The 20,407-nt window shown below is 43.8% G+C and overlaps 1 protein-coding gene across 4 annotated transcripts; it reads right to left on the bottom strand.

The window, feature by feature from the left end:
- Positions 1–196: 196 nt before the first annotated feature.
- On the bottom strand, positions 197–19,719 carry LOC128795880 (protein Shroom1-like). Of its 4 annotated transcripts, none has more exons than XM_053956967.1 (7): positions 19,381–19,719; positions 7,326–10,130; positions 6,483–6,553; positions 5,192–5,770; positions 4,661–4,811; positions 3,244–3,516; positions 197–799 (listed from the first exon to the last, which is right to left on the bottom strand). In XM_053956967.1, the coding sequence occupies exons 2-7, from the start codon at positions 10,023–10,025 to the stop codon at positions 545–547; spliced, it is 4,029 nt and encodes a 1,342-aa protein (XP_053812942.1). In that variant the 5' UTR covers positions 10,026–10,130; positions 19,381–19,719; the 3' UTR covers positions 197–544. The 4 variants fall into 4 exon arrangements, 3 of the variants coding, with proteins under 3 accessions (XP_053812942.1, XP_053812944.1, XP_053812943.1); XM_053956969.1 differs by having other exon boundaries at positions 4,661–4,808; XM_053956968.1 differs by lacking the exon at positions 19,381–19,719 and adding an exon at positions 19,316–19,330.
- Between the last annotated feature and the right edge of the window lie 688 nt (positions 19,720–20,407).

Below are 20,407 nucleotides of genomic sequence, written 5' to 3'. Positions count from 1 at the left end.
TGCCAAGAAAGGAAGTCATTATTTTCTTTCATTACAGTGTATTTTTACTGTGTCACACATATAAACAGTAGAAATGGGTGCAGGAGTTTCACTGAAATGGTCCATAACATTTCCTATGGCTTTGTGTAATCACCAATTCAAATCTGAACACCCACATAATTTTTCATTTCAAACACTCAACCCACCCACAAGAGGCAAATATTTGTATGGTTCTTTTATTGAGATGATGATGTCAATCTGGAAACAGATGCACAGACAAGAGGAAGGGGAAATACACATTCAGTTAATAGGAGCAATGAATCCTATCAGTCATGTCCACAAGGCAGTTTGCTACACACTGAGATGCTGTCAGTTGGCCTGTCCAAGTGGAGAGCATGTCCAGAGTGTGCCTGGAGCATCCCAGAGCATCTGAACACTTGTCAATGCTGTGGCACAAAGAGGATTGGAGGAATCCACCAAACTGAGCCCTGGGATGGGAGTGCGTGTGGCTTTCCAGGGAAACATCACATAGTACATATAAAAATGTCTGGCCTGGTGGTGGGTGTTAGATGGGGATGCTTTGCTTGAGATTTTCTAATTGCTCTTCGAAAAATTTAATCTGCTCTTCGAGGTCCTTCTGTTCAATCAGCAAGGAGGTCTTGACTTGAACAAAGTGTTGGTAGTCCTGGAGCTGCTGCTCTGTCAGGTATTTGGCAAGGATTCCAGAGACCACGCGTTCTCTCCGGTCCAGATTCTCCTTCAGGTCCTTTGCATCTTCCCGCTGTCGAGACAAGAGCTTGTGCCGTTCATTCAGCGATTGCTAATGGAATAAAAAAACAAAGCAGCACACCATGAGAACCCATCATTCCTGCCAGGCTCTGTTTCTTCATTTGGAAGCCACAGTCGATTTAATTTAATTACTTCCTCTTGTGGGCTTTCCACCTGAGTTTTTTCTCAATTGAATTACTCATTCTTGTGGCTTATAAGGTAAAGACATGATAAATGCCATCAAGGCTCACTTCTCCTATGCTGCCCTCATGAAAAAAAAAATCAATATACTTAAAATTCTGGTCATTTTAATGTATTCTGTAACAATCTTCATTCAATTAGAAGCTCTTCAAGATATGTATCTTTGTGTTTTGTGTGTTGCATGTGGCCAGAGTGCCACTGACAAATTAAAAAGATAGAATGGATTCTATTAAAAGGTCCATATTGATGCCAAGGTGATTTTTTGCCTTTTCTTTTATATACCTTTTATATATCCTCAGTACTCTTAGCATGCATACTTGTAATTCCTTAAGTCTGATAACTGAGCATAGTCCTGGCATTCTGTAACAGCCAAGAGACCAAACCCCTGGACGCCTTGCTGCTGGATCTTGGAAAACCAAGGTCCTCTCTGGAACATATCCTGTAAACTAAGATTTAGCCCATCCAGGGGGGAATTCCTCGGGATGGGGGGAGATCACGCCATTCATCCAAGCCTCTCATTGGGGCATCTTTGTTAGATATGCTAATTTGTAAGGTCTATAAATTGTATGTGCCATCTATCGTGTGTGTGCATTGCAGTACGGTCCACCTTAGCAAAGTGGGGCACCACAAAGATCCTTATTAAATACCAAAGTAAAGACCCTTTATCACTTAACCGTATCTGGCTCTCAATTTTTTAAGACCACGAAAAGGCATCAGTGTGATAAAAAAACTGTGATGTAGACAGTAACTGTTCATCAAAGGCTTCTTTTAAAGTGTTGGGCCTTGCTTGTTCTACAGGATTTTTGTACCTTTCACCTTGAGTTAATTCTCATTCAGCTGTAATCATTTTCATGGGGATTACCCTGATGGAAAATGTGCTGTTTCAGGACAGTGTCCATAAATAGAGCACAGAGCAATGGTCATTACTGACACCCTAAAAATGGAGTCAAAAACTGAGATTGCTGGTTTTGCTGACATGAGGGCAAATGCAGTTAGTGGAAGAAAGTTGTTAAAAATTGTTGGCACTTAACCAAGTCTTTATTATGCCAACAGTTGCTGGCACTTAACCAAGTCTTTATTAGGCATTTTATTCAAAGATTTGAATAAATTATTTAAATGTGTTTCCTATGAAGAATGTAAATGTAATACCAGAGAAACAACACCCTTCCTGCCTACCATAAAGTGAAAGTAAGCATGTAATACTGTTTAAAATTATTCACATTAACACAACGGACATTTTGGAAGAGGTGAATCCTGACTCTCTATGTCACACTGCATGAAAGGACCTTTTTAGTGCTATTCTGTGTGTGAACTATGATGAACCTCCAGAGATACAGGTCAGCAGCAACACAGCTCCAAAAAATCCCTGTTTTTGTAACTCTATGCTTTTCCAATTTCCAAAAGAGAGATAACAGCAGGTATTGTGTTGATAAAAACATGATTAGAGCAATAAGCATAGCAGAAAAGCATAATTCCTGGGATAAATTTGGCTTTTCTTCTTCAGCAAAAAGGAGACTTTGCAAGAGTTGAAATTACTTCCTGGTGACATGAGACAATTCCTCATTTTCCATCAAAGCTGGCTAGTTGAGTTAAACTACAGTGAGCTTTATCTCAAGTTATGACCACACCTTCCTGCTCACTAGGACAAACCCATTTAGTGAAATATGATTTCAAAGGCAAGTAATTAATGCAATTAAATTATCAGTGGAGAAATAAACCCACGAAAAGCACAGGTTTGGAGCTACTCCACTGACGCTGTTGAGCAGGACGGGAACAGAGAACTCTAGATTAGAAGGCTAAGAAAATGAGCTCTCTTTTATTTCAAATGTACCGCTCTATATATAGAGAACATCGAGAAGACTAATTTTATTGGTCTTAGAGTAAAAACATCCCCCACCATTGGTGTGCAGTGAATGACACACAGTAGCAGAGCATAGCTATAAAAAATGTGAATAACAAGATAGATTAGAGAATTATTTACATTCTTTCCCAACTGTTTCCCAGGCTGTTGCTTGGTTAGAAAACCTTTCTCTTTCTCTCTGACTGAGCTGAGAATATCCACACTCCACAGGGAGCAGCCCAAGGGTCCAAAGGCACCCCCATGGCTTGAAGCCTCTCAAGGTTTTACTGTTGGCCCCCAGCACACAGCTGCAGGCTCACTCTGCACTGCTGTGCTCCAGCACTGTACCTGGTCCTCACCAGGGACCTGCTCTGCTCTGCTTCAGCCCTGGGGACATAAAGAAGTCACACCTGGAAAGAAGTGAACTAAAATTCAGCACCTCTGTTGTCTCTCACCTTCTCCTCAGGCTCTGTGTTGCCATCCATCCTGCTCATGGCGTTCTGGACGCGGGCGAGGCGGCTGGACAAGCAGAGCAGGAGGCTCACCACCTTCTCCAGGTCCCCAATGAACATCATGTAGCGCTCAAATTCGTTGGGCTTGCACAGGTCCCGCACCAGCACCTCCAGCTCCTCGCCCCACTTGGCACATTCCCTGACTTCCAAAAGAACCAGCTCCTGTTCCTCCCACAGTGCCTGCAGCCTGGATTGGAGATTGGCCATGAGTTCCAGCTGCAAAAAGAAAAAAAAAAAAAAAAAAGAAAGAAATCACAGGAACTGTTACTGCCAAAGAGAATCCTTATCACTTCTAGAGAATGGATTTTCTTCACATTGTCTTTGCCAAATTTTTTGACTTTTAAAATAATTTTAAGCTGCAGGAAAGGAAAAAGGGGGAAAAGCCGTGATATTTTCTAAGCTGTACTTAATTCTCAAACTCTGAAGAGCAAATTACTGGTAATCACTTTAGCTGGTGGTATATTCTCTGGCTCAGAGAGCTTTCAATCAGTCAGAAGGGAACTGCAATAAAGATTACAACATGATTACACAGAACTGTTGTTCTAAGACATGAGCATGAAGTCCCAGCTCTGTACCAAGCTTTGGAAGAACTGATTGGAATTTCACTTATACACACAGAAAAAGTCAGTTCCATGGGCAATTCAAGCAGGCCACGGTGCCTAGGTAGAAAAGCAATCAGAGGAGGCTGTTTCACAGGGAAATTATATGGAAAAAGTCTTCAAGACTTGAGTGGGAGCACACCATCAGCTTCTTTGGAAGCTGGACAATGCCACCATGAACAGGAGCAGCAGTAAGACAGCAGGTAATGTGCACAGCAGGAGGAGCCTCGGGAAGGCAGATTGTTGTTACCTGAGATGGAGCATGTCCAGGGGAAAAGCCCATCTAACTGTGCAAAGGTACATAATCACCCTTCCAAGCTCCATACTTCTGTCACTGTCCAGCTGTGTCCCCCATTCTCTGCATGTATGGAATTAACTGGACACTGGAATGTGCAGAAGCTGCTGCCTGCTCTCAGAGTAAAGAGTATTTCTTATTTAGGCTGCCAGTTCTGATTTATTTTACAGATTTTGAGATTAGATTAGAGTGTTAAATTGGGAGTTTGCTGCTGCTGCACAGGAGCTGGCTGTGCAAGAAAACCTTAATGATGACAGATGAGAGATCTGAGTCAAATCAGGCAGGATTTAAATACCACCACTTATGATCAATATGCCAGTTTTCCAGTACTTTGCCTACTGTCAAAAACTGATTCAAAGTTACCTGTGAAATGTTATTGGGATAAAAATATCCATAGTAATAATGGCATTAATAAGAATTTCTTTGTCATGATGAACAGTGGTTCTTGTGAGGGTTATCTACATACTTTCTTAGATGTGATGTCATCTAGCTCATTTGTGCTGTCTCTGTTCCTCTTCAGGACTTGGTTTCTCATAGAGGCAGGATCTTTGTTCCTTTGCTTGGTTTCATGTTCAGATTTTGGACATTCTTCTGGTCCATCTCCATGACTTTTCCTGCTATTGGAGAAGAAAATAATTACCTAAAGCAAACACTTACAGTTTTCTTCACTAACACTGAATTCATGGTTTTATCCATCTTGATTCAGGATCACTCTCCTCTCTTCTCACCACAGGAGATCTAAGTTTTTGGAAGACATAGAGCAAAAGATTTGCAGCCCAGGTCTGTCAGAGTCCCTTTAATAAGGAACCACTGAACCACTTTTCTTCCATTATACACCCTTAGCCTCAGACATTTCTTGGTATGTAAATCAGAAAGCTGCGTTCTCTAATGAAGCAAAAATGAAACAACGTGCTCAAGTTCATCTTACTACCAGTATTTATAGTATCTATACATTAAAACAGACCAAAGTGCTACATAATTGGTTTTGTCTGCTTACTCATTCTCCTGAACATGCTGTGGCTTTCCCCTTTTCCTGCGCGATTTATCCAGCATGGAAATGTTAACAGGAAACAAACCCTCCATCAGGTCCAAAGCAGTTTTTCTAAGAGGATGAGGCATGAGAATGTCCACCAGAGAGCTGTCTTTGGCAATGATCTCCATAGCAAGCTCTTGGCATCGCTGGTCCTGAGAAGACTGCAGCCTCCTTTGGGGCAGGTGTGTCTCTCTCTCCAGGGGAACATCATCGTGGTTGCTGTGCATGGATGTTTCCTGGGCAAGTAAACCCTTGGCTGGATGTTTGTGTCCTTGGTGAGGCTGAGCTGGTGCTGTGTGGAGATGCACTCCCTGCCCTGGAGAAGCTGCAGGATGCTGCTGCTCTGGATGCTTGAGTGCAGCATTCCCACTCACAGAGTGAGTTCTGCTTTCCTCCTCCACTTGAGCACTCTCCTTGCTTCCACTTCTTGGGACAGGAATGGAGGTTTCAGGAGCCTGCTTGTTTTTATCCTGACCACACACATGTCCAGTTATGTCATTTTGTTCATGATTCTTGGGTCCATCTTTCTCAGGATCATGGAAACTGTGAGGAAGAAGACAGTTCCTATTATTTGAGGCATTCCCTCTATAACAGATATTTTTGCAGACTGTTTAGGAGCTATGATCAAATGTTTCTGATGTTATGGTTCTGCCTGAACTTTCAGTTACTTTTATGCTAACCTTCTAAACTATGAAATTTAAGAAAAAGTTTTTTTTTTTTTTCCCATAAGCCATTCAAGTCTCCAGAAACCATTGGGATATTTTTGAAAGAGTGGAAATTCTTTTACTACAGAAGAGTCAACATCACTGCCTCGCTGAGACAGATTTCAGATGTTTATCTCCCTTGGTGCTCCTCAAACTGGAAAGCAAATATGGAGAGTTAAAACACAAATTTCCTAATTAGGGATGTGTAAATGGCACAGTTTTTTTTATTTCCTTTGAAAAAACACACCCAAATCCCCTATTGCAGCAGTCCTGATCACACATCTCCAGGACTGGGCATCTCCGAGCTGTTGGAATGCTGTTTGCTCCGGAGCTCGGAGGAGGGAGCTGTGATCCCAGAGATCTGATGGAGCGCGGCTGAGCAGGGACAGCTGCTCGGGGCACCTGGCACTTCAGGCGGTAGAAAGGATTTTAAATGCTGACCAGACAGTACGGGTGAATATTCCCATGTGCACAAGCAAGGGTCCCGAGAGAGAAGGCGGGGAGCAGCGCTGGGACACGGGCTGTAGCCAGCGCAGCTCCTGCAGCCTTACCTGGAGGAGCCGGGGCAGCTCCCGCAGCGCCGGCACGGTGCTGCCGCACCTCTGGCACATCTGCACGTGTCCTGGAAGGGAAAACAGCACACTGGGCCAACCAGCATTTCAGGCGAGGCAGCTGCTTAATTCTACTCCCATGTTGGTTATCCCCAGAAAGGGAAGCTGATGGTACAGCTCCAAGTAGGTTCACTGGGGTTTGTGCTTTTTTATTTGTTTGTTATTTTCTGTTGTGTGGGTTTTTTTTTTTTTGTTTGTTTGGGGTTTTTTTGGGTGTTTTTTGTTTGGTTGGTTGTTGTTGCTTTTTCTAGGGGGAAAGGTTTGGGTTTTGTTCATTGTTTTGTTTTTAATCTTAGGGGGTATTTTTGTCTACCTCTTTTTTATTAATTAAATTGGTACTACACTCTTACTAAGTAGCATCAATTTTTTTCCCCCCTAGAAAACCGAAAGAATAGCTGTCAACAAAAAATACTTTTACTCTCATAACAATTCAGAAATTCAGAATTAGTGGAAGTTTGTCAGTCTCTTCAGTAGGGTAATTTTAGTGGTATGTTTAATTATTTATTTTTTGGCCCTTTATCTTCTTTATTCTCCTCAATAATATTGACAGCTACTGTCCTTCAAATTCAGGAGCCGAAAAAGGTTGGTCATTTATAAAATTCTTCCTAGAATGACCTTTTTTGGGATAGGGCTCTAATGAAGTTGCTGTCATTAACAATAATGACTGCTGGAGCACAAACAGCCTCATCCTGCATACACCACGTGTTCTCTGCAAATGCATTTTCCAAGTGCCAGAGTCCCTCTTGACTTTCTTTATACCCCCTTTAGGTGCTGGTTTCTTACCTGTGTGGAAGAGGGAGTGGATTTTGGTCTCTCAGGAGCTTTCCCAGGTGCAGAACCCCCGGCCTGTGGGAGACTTTCAGTTGATGGACACTTGCTGGTACAGCTCCTGTCCCCTTGGTTGGGATCGCACCTGGTGGTCACACTCAGTGGGGGAGCAAAAGGCAAAGGAGGGAAAACATCTGGTGATTTTTGTTCAGGGAGAAGTTGGCAGAAAACCTCATCATTTTGCATCATCCTGCTTCCATCTGGGTTGGAAATCTGGACAGGAGGAGCTTTGGGATTTGACAGCCTCTTCTGCAGTGGGAGGTGTTGTGAACCCCCTGGTCTTTGACTGATCTTTCGTTCCATGTATTTGATCAGTGCACTGTGCTGGATTTGTTTCAGCTCTGTCCTGGAGACACTTGAACTGGAAAATGCCTTTCCTCTGTTCTCCAGATCCCTTCTCCTGGATGCCACTGTACCTTGCTCAGTGGTTTCATCCCTAACTTGACTCCATGATACTTCTTTATCCATTAGGTGATTGAGCTTCTCAGGCTCAGAGTAGCAGAGTTTCTTTTGCTCTTGGGTTACCCTTTTCCTTCCCCCTGCTTGACCTTTTTGTGGCCTCCTTATTTCTTCATTTCTATTGAAACTTTCCAAGGATTCTAGATGAGAAGGGGAGCAAGGAACAGGTTTGGCATCCTCGCTTGCACTGGATAACGAGAAAGACCGAAGGTGTTCAACTGATGGCCTTTTAGAGGATTTCTGTCTCAATCTGACAGGCAAACTCATCTGTAAGTCTTTTCTTTTAAAGGAGGTTTCTTTCAGAACCTTTTTCTGAGCTACTTTTAGTTTCTCTATGTAGTCATTCTGGAAACACTCTTCTGTGAATGAGGCAGGACTCCTCCAAATGAGATCTTTGTTCTGAAGCTGGAGATCATCAGCACTGCGCTGATGGTGGTGGCTGCTCCTCTCAAGCTGATGGCCTTCTCTTTGTATCTCTAGACACTGTGCTGAGGCAGCATAGCTGCTTGATGGAATTTCCTTTGGTGAGCTCCTTGATTCCTTGTTGGGGTGCAGGACGTTGGTGGTTCTCCCTGCAGAAAGGTAGTAAAGCATGGGAGTTGCCTGCCTGGTTATTTGTTCACCAGCCTGCTCCTCCCGAAGCTGTCTTGAGAGCTGTGTTTGAAATACAGGCTGGTGTTTCTGAGCAGGAGGTTCCTCCTGTTCCAGACACGTGCTGAGGTCAGGACTGCTGTTGTTACCCTGGTTTTCTTTTTGGACTTCACGTAATGACTGAGATGTGGAATCTTCCTTTGGTCTGAAAAAAGCCATTTGGCTTGTGCCATCACAACAGTGCCTCCTTCCCTGATCCAACTCCTCACACTGAGGGTGCTCTACTTCCATAGCTTTGCAGCTGCAGGACAATGGTGATCTCTGCACTTTGTTTCGCTGGTTTGGGACTAGTTCCCTAGTATTGCTCATAATTCTTCCTTCAGAATCATAGCACTGATTTTTGTCTGCATAACTGCTCAGCTTCCTGGGAGCATTTTTATTTAGAAGAGCATTCTCCATATATCTTAATTCCAAACTGTCCTCAAACACATCCTGATCCATGTCTGAATGCCACTCAGCATGGAGTGGGCCCTGAGCACAGGGCAAGGACTCTTTCCTCTGGCTGGGCCCTGGCACAGTGCTTGGCAGAGCTGCTTCTCTGGCACATGGCTTACACACACCCCTGGGACACTGTTTGACTTCCTGTGTATCATTAACAGCACTGGGCTTGGAATGTGCTTGGTGATAGGACTTGAAGTTCATCTCTTTGGGAATTTTGTTAGCATGACCTGAATTATACGCAGAAAGTGTTTTGGGAACATTCATTACAGAGTCTGTCTTTAAATATTCTTGAAAAATGAATGAAGAAGGTCTCCTGAAAATGTGTGGATTGCTTCTCTTTGCAGGTTGTTGTGATAGGCTGCACTCTCCATTTTCCTCTGTCTTTAACACCTGAACCTTTGATACCTCATTTGTAAAATCAGAAGAAAGGCCCTTGTTTTCCAGAGGCTTTTCCCTATGAGGCCCTACATCCTTCTCTGTAACTGCATCCCAGGGCTGACTCCATGGTCCATCTCTGCCTGCTGGCTGGCCGTGCTGCAGGCCAGGAGCTGGCTGCACACTGCCCTCAGCATGCCCTGCAGAGCCTCGGCTCTCCCTGGGCTTGTCCAAGTGCCTGTGAGTGATGTTACAGCTCTGGGGGCACCAGGGAGGGGACAGTGCGGGAGGGGACACTGCCAGGGCTGCAGGGCCCTGGTTTGAAGTCCTTTGGGAAGGAGTAATTCCACAGCTGTGGGAGTTGTTGCGGGTGCTCAGGTCTGGTGCCTTGTACGGCTGGGGGGATCTGAGGGCAGAGTGTGCAGCACTGAGATTACAAATTCCTGTCACATATTCCGAGTCCATGTACGGGCCCTGCTCTGGAGGCACACAGAAGTATTCACCATGGCACGATGGTGTGGGGTATTCTGGAATGTTTGATCCTCCTGAGAAAGAGCTGTAAGCAGAGTCTGCCCTTCCAGGGAGCTGCAAGAGATGCTCCATGCTGCTGACTGACTTCACTGACAAAAGATGATCATTTTCAGGAGAGGCCACAGGCTCTACCAGCTTCCCAGTTCTGCCACCTTGCCTGTGAGTCCCTCTTTCTATCTCATTCCCAGCTGAAGTCATGCTGTAGTATTTCCAGAAATCCAAGTCTGATTAAAAGTCCACAACTGAGTTGTTAGAAATTAACATTTTTCTTTATAGTTACATTCCAATTATATCTAGAGGATCCTAAAAAGAAAGAGAAGTGCATGAAAAAAGACTCAGTGGGAGGATTCTCCTGACACATCTTGGAAAACCTTTCCCAGAGTCCTAGAAAAAGGTGTTTGAGACTGACAGAGCATCTTGATGAGGCATTCTGCTGTCAGTCCCAAGCCACAGATTTTAAAAGATGGCCAAATGTTTATGGCTGCAGCCCAGAACTTCCCTGCAAACCCCCAGATGCACTAGGAAAGAGCACCAGCATAGAGTTCACGTATGACAAATACAGAGATTTTGCAGAGTCTGGAAAACAGCCTGTGTTTATCAGCAGCACTCGACAGTTGCTCTCTGATTGCTGTGCATGATGCCATAGGTTTAGTTTAACACATGGATCTCCACAAGCAGCAACCCAACGGGCCAAGGGAAGACAAGCAGGAGATTCTCACACCAACAGCCTGACCCTGTCAGCCACCTGTGCCAGCTTCAAACCCCCTGACCTGCTCCCAGGCAGTAGCAGCCCCAAATAAAAGACTGAACCTGGCACCAGAGTGGTGCTATCCAGCAACCTTGTTTAGTAATTCTCATTTAGACCAGCTCTAGAAACTGATTAGTTATTACAAGAAAGCAAACAAACAATCTTGCAAAGCTTCATCAATGAGCTGCTCCAGTAAAAGGCCTTCTGAGGAGACACAAACACTGCCCAGATCCCTCTAGAATATTACATGTCTGATTTATTCATAAAGGTTGAACTCACCAGACACTAATCTGCCATTCCCAATATCGTATTTCTGTGGTGGGACCTCAAAAAGCTGGCAGAAAGAGAGGTTTCAGGGTGATGTTTCTCTTTAATTAAAAAAAAAAAAATCACATTCCTTCCTTGTTTCAAAGACAGTCCTGGTATCATTCATTTTGAGCCAAAGGAAGAGATGGATAGGAGCCAAAATACACAAGTTAATCTATAAATGAAACTTGGACTGGTGGGGCACACTAAATAAATTAACTAGTTTCTGGGAAATGAAAACAGCCTAACACCACAAAGTGGTAATTTGCCTGCTGTTTTTTTTTTTTTTTCTTTTTCCCTGGATGTTTGTCTTGTTTTTTAACATTTTAGTAAGACACCAACTCAAGGATGTTTGGAGTTCTCTCCCTCTTTACAGATGATTTAAAACACAGTTGTGAAATTTAAATGTCTGTCCCTGAATAACAGGGTCACAAAGGAAACAGGAAGCATCAGTGGCTGGTGATGCCATTCCCCATCCTTTTCACCACAGCGTATTGAGGAATTTAAAGAAATAAAAACCTTAGATACTTGGTGAAAGGAAGACCTTGGATTTTCTGAAACCACTGAGGAAAAAAAAACATTGAATGACTGCAGTGACACCGAGTGCAGACTGGGAGGGTACCACGGGGTATCCCACTGCAGTTACATTTCCTAGGAGTGCCCTGGAGGTCTGGCCCATGGCAGTGACCACTGGGAGAGCTCAGAGGGACCTGGAGGTGCTGAGGGTGCACAGGATCAAACCCCACAGGAGCCACACTCCACAAGAGATCCAGAAGACAGATTGCTCTGTCATTCTTATCTCCCTTGTTTTAATTAAATTTTTCTCCCAGTAGAACCTCTCCAAGCAGCTCTTGCTGATGGTGCTGTAAATAGATGGAGCCAAGTCTTTGTCTGGGATGTGCTGGCAGAGTTCCATGGAAGTTCATGGAGCCACCCTGATTTACAATGAGAATTTGGCTCTAACTTTTCACAGCAATGTGTAGAATCCAAGTAACTGTTGTGATTTAGTTCATGTCTATCAATGGCAGTACTCTCCTGGTTTCCTATACCAGTCATTCCCAAGTTCTCTTTTCCCCCATTGTTTTAAGCTCCTCATTGGGATTTACAGTGGAGTTGGCAATACAGAGAAGAATTTATGACTCAGGTTTTTATGATGATACCAGAAGTAACAGGAAATATAATTTCAGTATGTTATAATACTGAGGTAAGAAGCTCTGACTGATACTGAAACACACCTTAGGGAAAACTTGTCTTATTTCTTTTGAAGAGGATATTTCCTAAACCCTGGCAGCAGAATTGTTTACCTCAATGTCTTCAAAGTACTATGTGGAAACTGCCCTCTCTTTCCCATGTAAGAGAAAATCATGAATGTCCTTAAAAGTCAACTGACATGAACAATGACATTATTGATCTCATGGGGAGGTGGCCTCATGGACTGTGCTGTCTCTGGGTCTCAGATACATTCTGGCAAGGCTGGAATACAATGTGCCATTCCAGACCCGCTTCCAATACCTGCACTGTAAACCACCAAAAGCAAGAAGAAAAATGTTAAAGTGTATCAGAACCAAAGCCACTGAAAGATGAAGGAAAGTGTAGTAACAGTGTAAGAGTGCAGGGAAGTATATCCACTCCATGCCCAAGGAAGAAATAAAGCCACTATCAACCTATTAAGTTCCAAAGTTGTTTGCTTGTTCTTTTTTGTTGTTAAAAATAGAGGCTAACTTAACTTCCATCCATATCAACCTGTTCTGTTCTAGGGAAAGGTGATTTGCATTGCACAATCTTGAATTCTTTGCAACAAACTCAGTATGTCAAAGCCTCATGTCTGGCAAATTAACTCTGTACAGAGAAAACCTAGTGACTCCAGACCACAGTCAGTGAACAATTTAGCTGTCTTATAAGGGAAAGATTTATTATAATTACAGTTTGGTCTTGTTTGACCTCATTTAGAGTTTGCCAGGTGCCATAATTGATCTGTAACTCACCTGCACTTATATACAATGCTTGCCCAAACAAATCATCACCCATCAGAAACACAGGTATTCTCTCTATCAAGTCTCTGATTTGCCCTCAACAACCCAGGAAAAATGGCCCCTAGCACATAACACAGTCTGAAATAATTTGTGCACTTGTGGAGTTCCCTTGAAGTGACCAACACAATCTTTCCATCACAGAAGCAAGAATGAGAATTTCCCTTAATAAACACAAGCAAAGTTCAAACCTTCCTAGCTCTGTTTTTATACAAATGTCTCCATGAAAATAAAGGGGAAACCCACAGCTGTTGATCTGGATCAAACTACAGTACACCAAGTGCTCTCCAGAAGAGAACAAGTGTGCAAAACACAGAGCAAACACCTTGACAACCTCCCAATATTATGTCATGTCCACATTAGTGAATGACCTGTTCCTTATCAAAGGGTAAACACTGGATGTAAATATTAACTGAAATTCTTCAGATTCCAGTCTGTTGCACAGGCTGCAGCACCTGACCCATCTGTTCCCCAGACCCTGAGATCTCATTGCTACCAAAAGATCACCTGAGAGACTCTTGCTTTAGCAGGTGATCCTCCTGGCTTTCCCAGGGCAGCCTAGAGAGGCCAGAATCCCGGGGAAGTCAGGTGCAGAATCCCAGGGAAGTCAGGTGCAGTCTCTGACATCCCAGAAACCTTCAGGAGGTCACTAGTTGGTGATCTAGCACAGGTTCCCAGGCCTCCATCCAGGTATTCCTGGACAGAACCCATGCCCCTGCACAACATGGATGCATTCTCTGAGATACAACATGTCTGGAAATAAGAGCTGCTTCTTTGACCAGACTCTGAAATATCCAGAAATTCCAGACAAATGCTGAAGTCTTCAAATTCCATCACTTTGACATGACTGTTGAAAGGGTGAGAGAAATGCAAGGATATTACATTCAGGAAAGTGTGGCTGGCATTGCCTTTGTGCCCAGCATCTCTGAAAGTTACTATTTCTCTCTTTCTCTCCCTTTTCTTTTTAGTAGATACTTTCCCTTTGTTATTCTTTGTTTCTAGCCTATAATCAACAATTTTACCCCCTGAGCTTTCGACTAGGTTTCTAACAGGAAGGCAAACATAGCAGATGATACTGCCTTTGGTTGACTGAAAAAACACACTTTCTGCTAATCTGTATTATTTTGCTAAGATTTATGAAGACTCTAATCCCTGTTTTTCTCATTTAGTGCAATTTCCATAACTATTGTGCAGGTAGGTAATGGTCATCAAGGATATTGTACATCAACACCCAAGGACAAAATCTCACATTTGGCTTCCAGGCCCAGTGGAAGGCTCACCCTGCTACTGGGAAGTCAACGTGTCACACAGTCCCAAAACAGAGCCTAAGTGGGATTTAGAGGAGGTTTATGCCTTGTGTGCACAGAAATAAATTTCACCATAGTTTGAGGAATGTAAACATTTCCAGTAAAACCCATGGATACACAATTGAGGCTTTCTGGGGCTATCAAAGTGTCATGAGAAATTTAGAGAAGGATGAAAGTAATAATAATAATAACAATAACAATAATAATAATAATAATAATAATAATAATAATAAAATGCATCTCAGTATCCCCTTTTTTTGTGTAGGGGCACAGACAAACCTTCCTAAACTTCCTCACCCTGCTATGCCAGGCTCTCTAAGGAGGAAGAGATCCCTAGTGACCAGCAAGGGAGCTTTGCTGGAGCCACAGTACCAGAATGGGTCCGTCCTACACCTTCCTGGCACCACTTCCCAAAGGGATGACATCCCACTGGTGGACAGGAACATCTGGCATTTGCCTAACACGCCTCCTGGGTGATGAAAAGCTATGGCCCAAATAAACTGCCTTTGGAGGAGAGCTATGGCCCCATCTCTGGCCAAGGAACTAACGAGGAAGATGAGGTTTGGCAATTCTTCACAGCCCCATGAGAGACCTTTTCTGAGCACCCAACAGAGTCTGACCTTTTAATGAGAGCAGTCACCCACTACATACCTCTCCCTCGAATTCCATTACTTTCTTTATTCAGCCTTAAAAGTTTCTTTTGGTTTCCATTAGCATTAGTCTCTCTTCTATTAAAAACCAAACACTTACTGTTTCTTCTACCTCTGTAAGTGCTTCTCAGAAAATGATTTTGCCAGAAATCAGTTTCATCCCAAATGTGTGCATTTCTTCCCAACTATTTCCATTTTATCCCTTTTAATGTCATCATATTTTCCTTATTTCTTTTAAAAATCTAATCAAGTTCATTTGATGCCATAAACTTAGCCCCATAGTGTTTTTACAGGCTACAAAAACACCACAAGAACATTAAAAAATTACGGACTTCAAAGTACTAAAAATCAAAAAGAAAAAAAAAATCTAATGACACTGTTGATTTTTAAACATATGTCATTAGAATTACTATATATATTATTAAATTAACTATTTAATAGAATAGAATTTAATTAATAACGATAATAAAGATGTTTTCTCATTTCTACATGTTGACTGCTTCCCAGCAAGGCCGTCCAAGAAACATCAGGGAAAAATAAAATTCTCATGGTCCCCCTGACCTGCTCCTTGGCTGCACTGAGCTTCCCACAGCTTAGGCAGCAAGTCAAGCTCACAAGAGAAGAAACTGGCCTTTAAATAGGGGTAATTCAGTTCAACATCTCCTTCCACTGACATGGTTTTAGTCCAGAATCCTCTGAGTTGGTAGTTGGTTAGCAATCTGTGCAAGCACAGTTTTAAAAACATGTTCATTATTAATTGCCTATAATTAGAAAAAACCCAAGTGCTTATTACAGGCAGCTTCACCAGCTGCCACACATCCCAAACCCAATGTACTCCCAGCACTGCCTGGATCAGAATTTGCCTTTTCCAACTTTATCAGAGCTCTGGGAGAGCTGACGCTCACTCAGACTTACTAGTGAGGGTTGGCTGGCTGGGAAATGTCCTGAAGTCATCTTTGAAGAATTGTGGTTTTCTGGCACCTATATATGCTTTATTCTAATATAAAACTATTCTCAGAAGCTTTATGGATGGCTCTGTAGTTGCAGTCCAAGAGTCCTTGCCAGAGCAACACTGCAGATTCCAATTTCTACATGCTGTGGTTATGTTTTCCACAGACAAACCTGCAATGAGGACAAACATTCCTGCTGCAGCTCCAGTTTTAGGAAAGGATGGATCCAGAGGCACTGACCGGGGAAGGAGCAGCGTCCAGTTCACCTTAATGAAGTGGGATTATAGATATATATTCTTTAGGTATATAAATATATGTGTTTATATAATTTAAATTGACTTCAAATGACTTCAAATGGAACAAAAAGTTCATTCTCTGGTCCCTTAATGTACAAAGAAACTTTTTCCTGAACTTTGCAAGCTTTAGACTGTGTGCTATGAACTTCATGAAGATACAGAAATATACTCTCTTCACTACATTCCCAAAGTCATTTCCATCTAGGGAATACCGACAGGTAAAATATGGAACAGAGAATCCCACCAGACCTTCCCAGAGGAGAGGGTGACATGGTCAAGCTGGCTCACCTAGATTAGCCCCGAGAACAGGAGAGCACAGGAATCAGCTTGTGGTACCTGGAAAACTTCCCAACACTGAACACAAGTGAGGAGGAGGCTGGGGATGTGAGAGAAACAGAGAGAAAGCAAGCACAGATGTGGAAGTGGAGCTCCATCTCACAAAACAATCTCCCTGAACCTCAGAGTGTATTTTACAAACTTCAATTCTATTCTGCCACACCAGCAGGACTCTGCCTTACATGAAACCATTTGAGCCCCACATCAGGAGCAGAACCCAGGCCTCTTGCCTTCTCAGCACTCCTCCTAACTAAAAATTAATTTTTTAATACCTTACTATCCTCAGGACATCATGTAACTTTTCCAGTCTTTCATAACAGCAGTCTAAAATACAACTGGCAATTAATATTAGCACTTCCATTTTCTTGTATATAAATCAAGGATTATGAAGTCAGATCAATTAATGTGGTATTTTATAAAAAGCCATTAGCTCTTTCTTATTTTGACATAGGAGACAGAAACTGTTCCTTTCCAGAGGATGTCTGTTTTCAGCCTAATTCATCCAGATGTTAAATATAATTATGCCTGCCTTTGGGCTGGAGCAGACAGTAATGCAATATCCATTTACTACAGAACATTCCACTGGAACAAGAGGAAACCACCAAATATACACAAGAAATAATATATTAGACTGCTCTGTTCCTTTGGCAAATATTGCATTCCAGTATTTTCCCACAGCTTTTGTTTGGGCAGAATTCAAAAGTGTTTATGCTTAATCTCACTAAACATATCTTTGGTCTCCACAACAAAAAATGAAAACCTGGATTAGTAGTTAAAAATAATCTGGAAATATCCAACAATTACATTAGAGCAGGTTTAATGGTGGGGTGAGGGTTGCTCGGAATTGGGGGGGCGGAAACCAAACCTTTGGTCCACAAAGAGCATCACAGAATGGTTTGGGTTGGAAGGATCCTTAAGAATCACCTTGTTCCACCCCCTCCCGTGGGCAGGGACATCTTTCACTGTCTCAGGTTGCTCCAAGCCCCATCCCACCTGGTCTTGGACACTTCCAGGGATGGAGCAGCCACAGCTTCTCTGGGCACCCTGTGCCAGAGCCTCAGCACCCTCACAGGGAAGAATTTCTTCTCAATATCTACACTAAACCCACCCTCCTTCAGCCTCCCTCCAGACACGCTGCAAGACTGGCAGGAGATGGCAGAGGAAAAATGCTGGGGAAGCACAAATTAATTCAGTTCTGGGAAAAGGCAGCACTCAGAGCTTTTGTGAGAGACTTTCCCTAAGCAGGTCATTGCAGGACAGGTGCTCACCTCTGAAAACAGGTGAGTAATTCAGAGAGCAGTGGCAGTTTCAGTGAGAGGGTCTGCTGGGTACATACAAGCAAGGGACCAAGTGATTTCCTGTCTGGAGCACTTCATACCAGCTAGTCCCCATCCAAACAGAAAGGTGTGAGTTTTTGCAGATCCACCTTTCTATATTTAACCCATTCTACAGAAATTCCCCTCTGAGATCCCAAATCAGTCCTCTATAATCTACATTTCACCGTTAGCATCAAACATTGCCTGTGCTGGAGAAACATTAAGTACATTTTGTACCAAAGTAGCTATTTTCAGTGTAAAAATGTATACCTGCCAGACCCTTTACCTGATCCATTTACCACAGACCTAGATTTTATTTATTCTAAAAAAACCCACATAATAATACACTCGAGGATAGAGCAGAGCTCCTGTGGCTGTATTAGACTCAGGTGACAGTCTAGGCTGTCCATGTCCACAGCAGGGATGCGATTGGTCCCTTACACACTAAAACACACTGATAATTTCAGGATTTTAAAGATAATTTTTCTGTTACAAATTCAATTCTGCCCTCAATTATTTGGTTACATTCACACATTTCCCTATGAAAATGCCATCTTTCACAGTCAGAGATCCTGAGGACAAGCCCTGAAGTTCAGGTGGCCTGGTGCAACCACATGTGCCTAAGACGGCTTCCAGCCCCAAGTTAAACATTTCAAAATGTGGTTTTAATATTTTCCAGCATACATCCTGCCCCTTCCCCTGTTTCCAGGCTGGCTCTTACAGAGGGTGCCTCAGAAGGGAGCACATGGACTCTGGCAGCAGATGCACCTGAGAGCTGAGTCTGCCCTCGGTGGGGGGAAAGGACTGATAGAAAACACAGCACCTGCACACCTGTTTGTCCAACATTTCTTCTCTCACCACCACCCAGCAGCTCGTGCCTGGCCCTGGATGGGCTGATGCACCATGTTTAAGTCATCCCTCCCCAGCAGGACCTTTGGCTCTGCCTGCCCCACGCTGCCCGGTGGGGATGGCACACGCTGCACCTCCTCTTTTGCTGAGCCCTCCAACCCTCCTGTGAGCCACTGGTACACGTGCCACAGGGCCACCAGCACCTGGCACGGCTGGGTGCGTCTCCAGCACCCAAACCCACCTGTCACAGACTGCACCAAACCCTGCGGGGCCAAGGACATGGCTGGTGTCCCCCAGCTGCTCAAGGGACCCTGCTGAGGTAAAGGAAAATCCGCGCGTCAGGAGAGACAAGTGAGCTCATCCACCACGCACTGCGGCCCTAAAGGTCTGCAGCTGGGATCTCGCTGAATCCCTCCCCAAACACAGGCACTTATCCACAGGCTAAGGAGCAGCTACTCAGACCATGGATCAGCAGAATCATGTTCTCCAGACTTAGAGCAAACACAACACAAACAACAGAGTAACCAGAATGTTCTTTTCATTCTTTTCTCGCATAAAGCAAATATACAAACAGCACAGCAACGGCTGCAGACAATATGTACCAGGTATAGGCATCTAAAATACACACACACACACACAGAGATGTTGTTTGGTTTTGTTAGAATCACAGAACTACAAAATGCTTTGGTTTAGAAGGTACCTTAAAGCTCATCCAGTTCCCCCCTGGCTGCCATGGGCAGGGACACCTTGCACACACCAGGTTACCTGTTAGCTCCAGCAATCTGAAGGCACGCTCCCAGTGAGTACAGACAGTGCACATTTTCTACCTCCAGTATTCTCTTTATGAAACAGAAGCCAATGCTCTGGTGCCACAGTCCAGCTGTGCCCGCAGGGATCTCACAGTCACTGAAGCAGAACTCGTGCAGATCACAGCCCCAGGAGTTCTCCATGCACTCCCAGGTGTCAGAGGCCATTCCCTTCTCTCACCTGTCACCACAGCAGCGGGATGTCCCCGGGCCAGCGGGAGGCTCCAGGGCCATCCCGGTGCAGGGTGACAGTGCCGGGCTGGCACTGCCCTGGCTCTGTGGTGCTCTGGTGCACAGCACGGGCACGGAGCGGGGAAGGGAAGCACACCGAGGGCTGGGCTATTGCATTATCTCACCAGTCAATCATTAACAACGGGGCTGTTCCTGCCGGAGCTCTTGGCTGGCCGCCACGACTCCCACGTGGGCACGACTGAAAAATTCCATAAATGTGCTGCCAAGGCCACAGAGGAGAGACCAGGTGAGGCCTCTCTGCCCTGCAACCCAAAGCGCTCCTGTGCATCCCACCAGGATGTCCCTGCTCCAGGAGCATCCCTTGCTGTCCCCAGCCTGAGGTCACCGCACACGGGCCAAGAGCCCTTGCTCTGGGGCAGTTGAGAAGCGCTGCTAGACAAAAACTAATTAAGTCCAACTGAAAGTAGTTAGATTTAATACAACAAAGGAGTTAGATTTGATTTTCTTAAAAGATTATGCACTGTTTTCTTAGGGGGAGAGAAAAAGGGTTGTTCAGTAAAAGTTAAAGCAGCTCAAGGCAACAGCTGAAGCTCTGTTTTATATGCCACAGTTCTTGTTTTGTGTGGCTTTTTAATTATTTCTAAATATTTTGTTCATAAAAGTGCACAGAAGGCACACAGAAGGCTTTCATCTATGTTGTGTGACTGAATCAACTCAAGCCTCTGCAATAAGTTCTTTCTGCCTCCAAATATATGTCATGAAGCCTGATATAATTTATAATGGCCTTATTCGGT

Source organism: Vidua chalybeata, chromosome 15, assembly GCF_026979565.1.
Source record: "Vidua chalybeata isolate OUT-0048 chromosome 15, bVidCha1 merged haplotype, whole genome shotgun sequence".
NCBI classification, from domain to species: Eukaryota; Metazoa; Chordata; class Aves; order Passeriformes; family Viduidae; genus Vidua; species Vidua chalybeata.
Note: the sequence above shows the minus strand (reverse complement) of the source record. Positions and strands in the feature narration are given on the sequence as shown.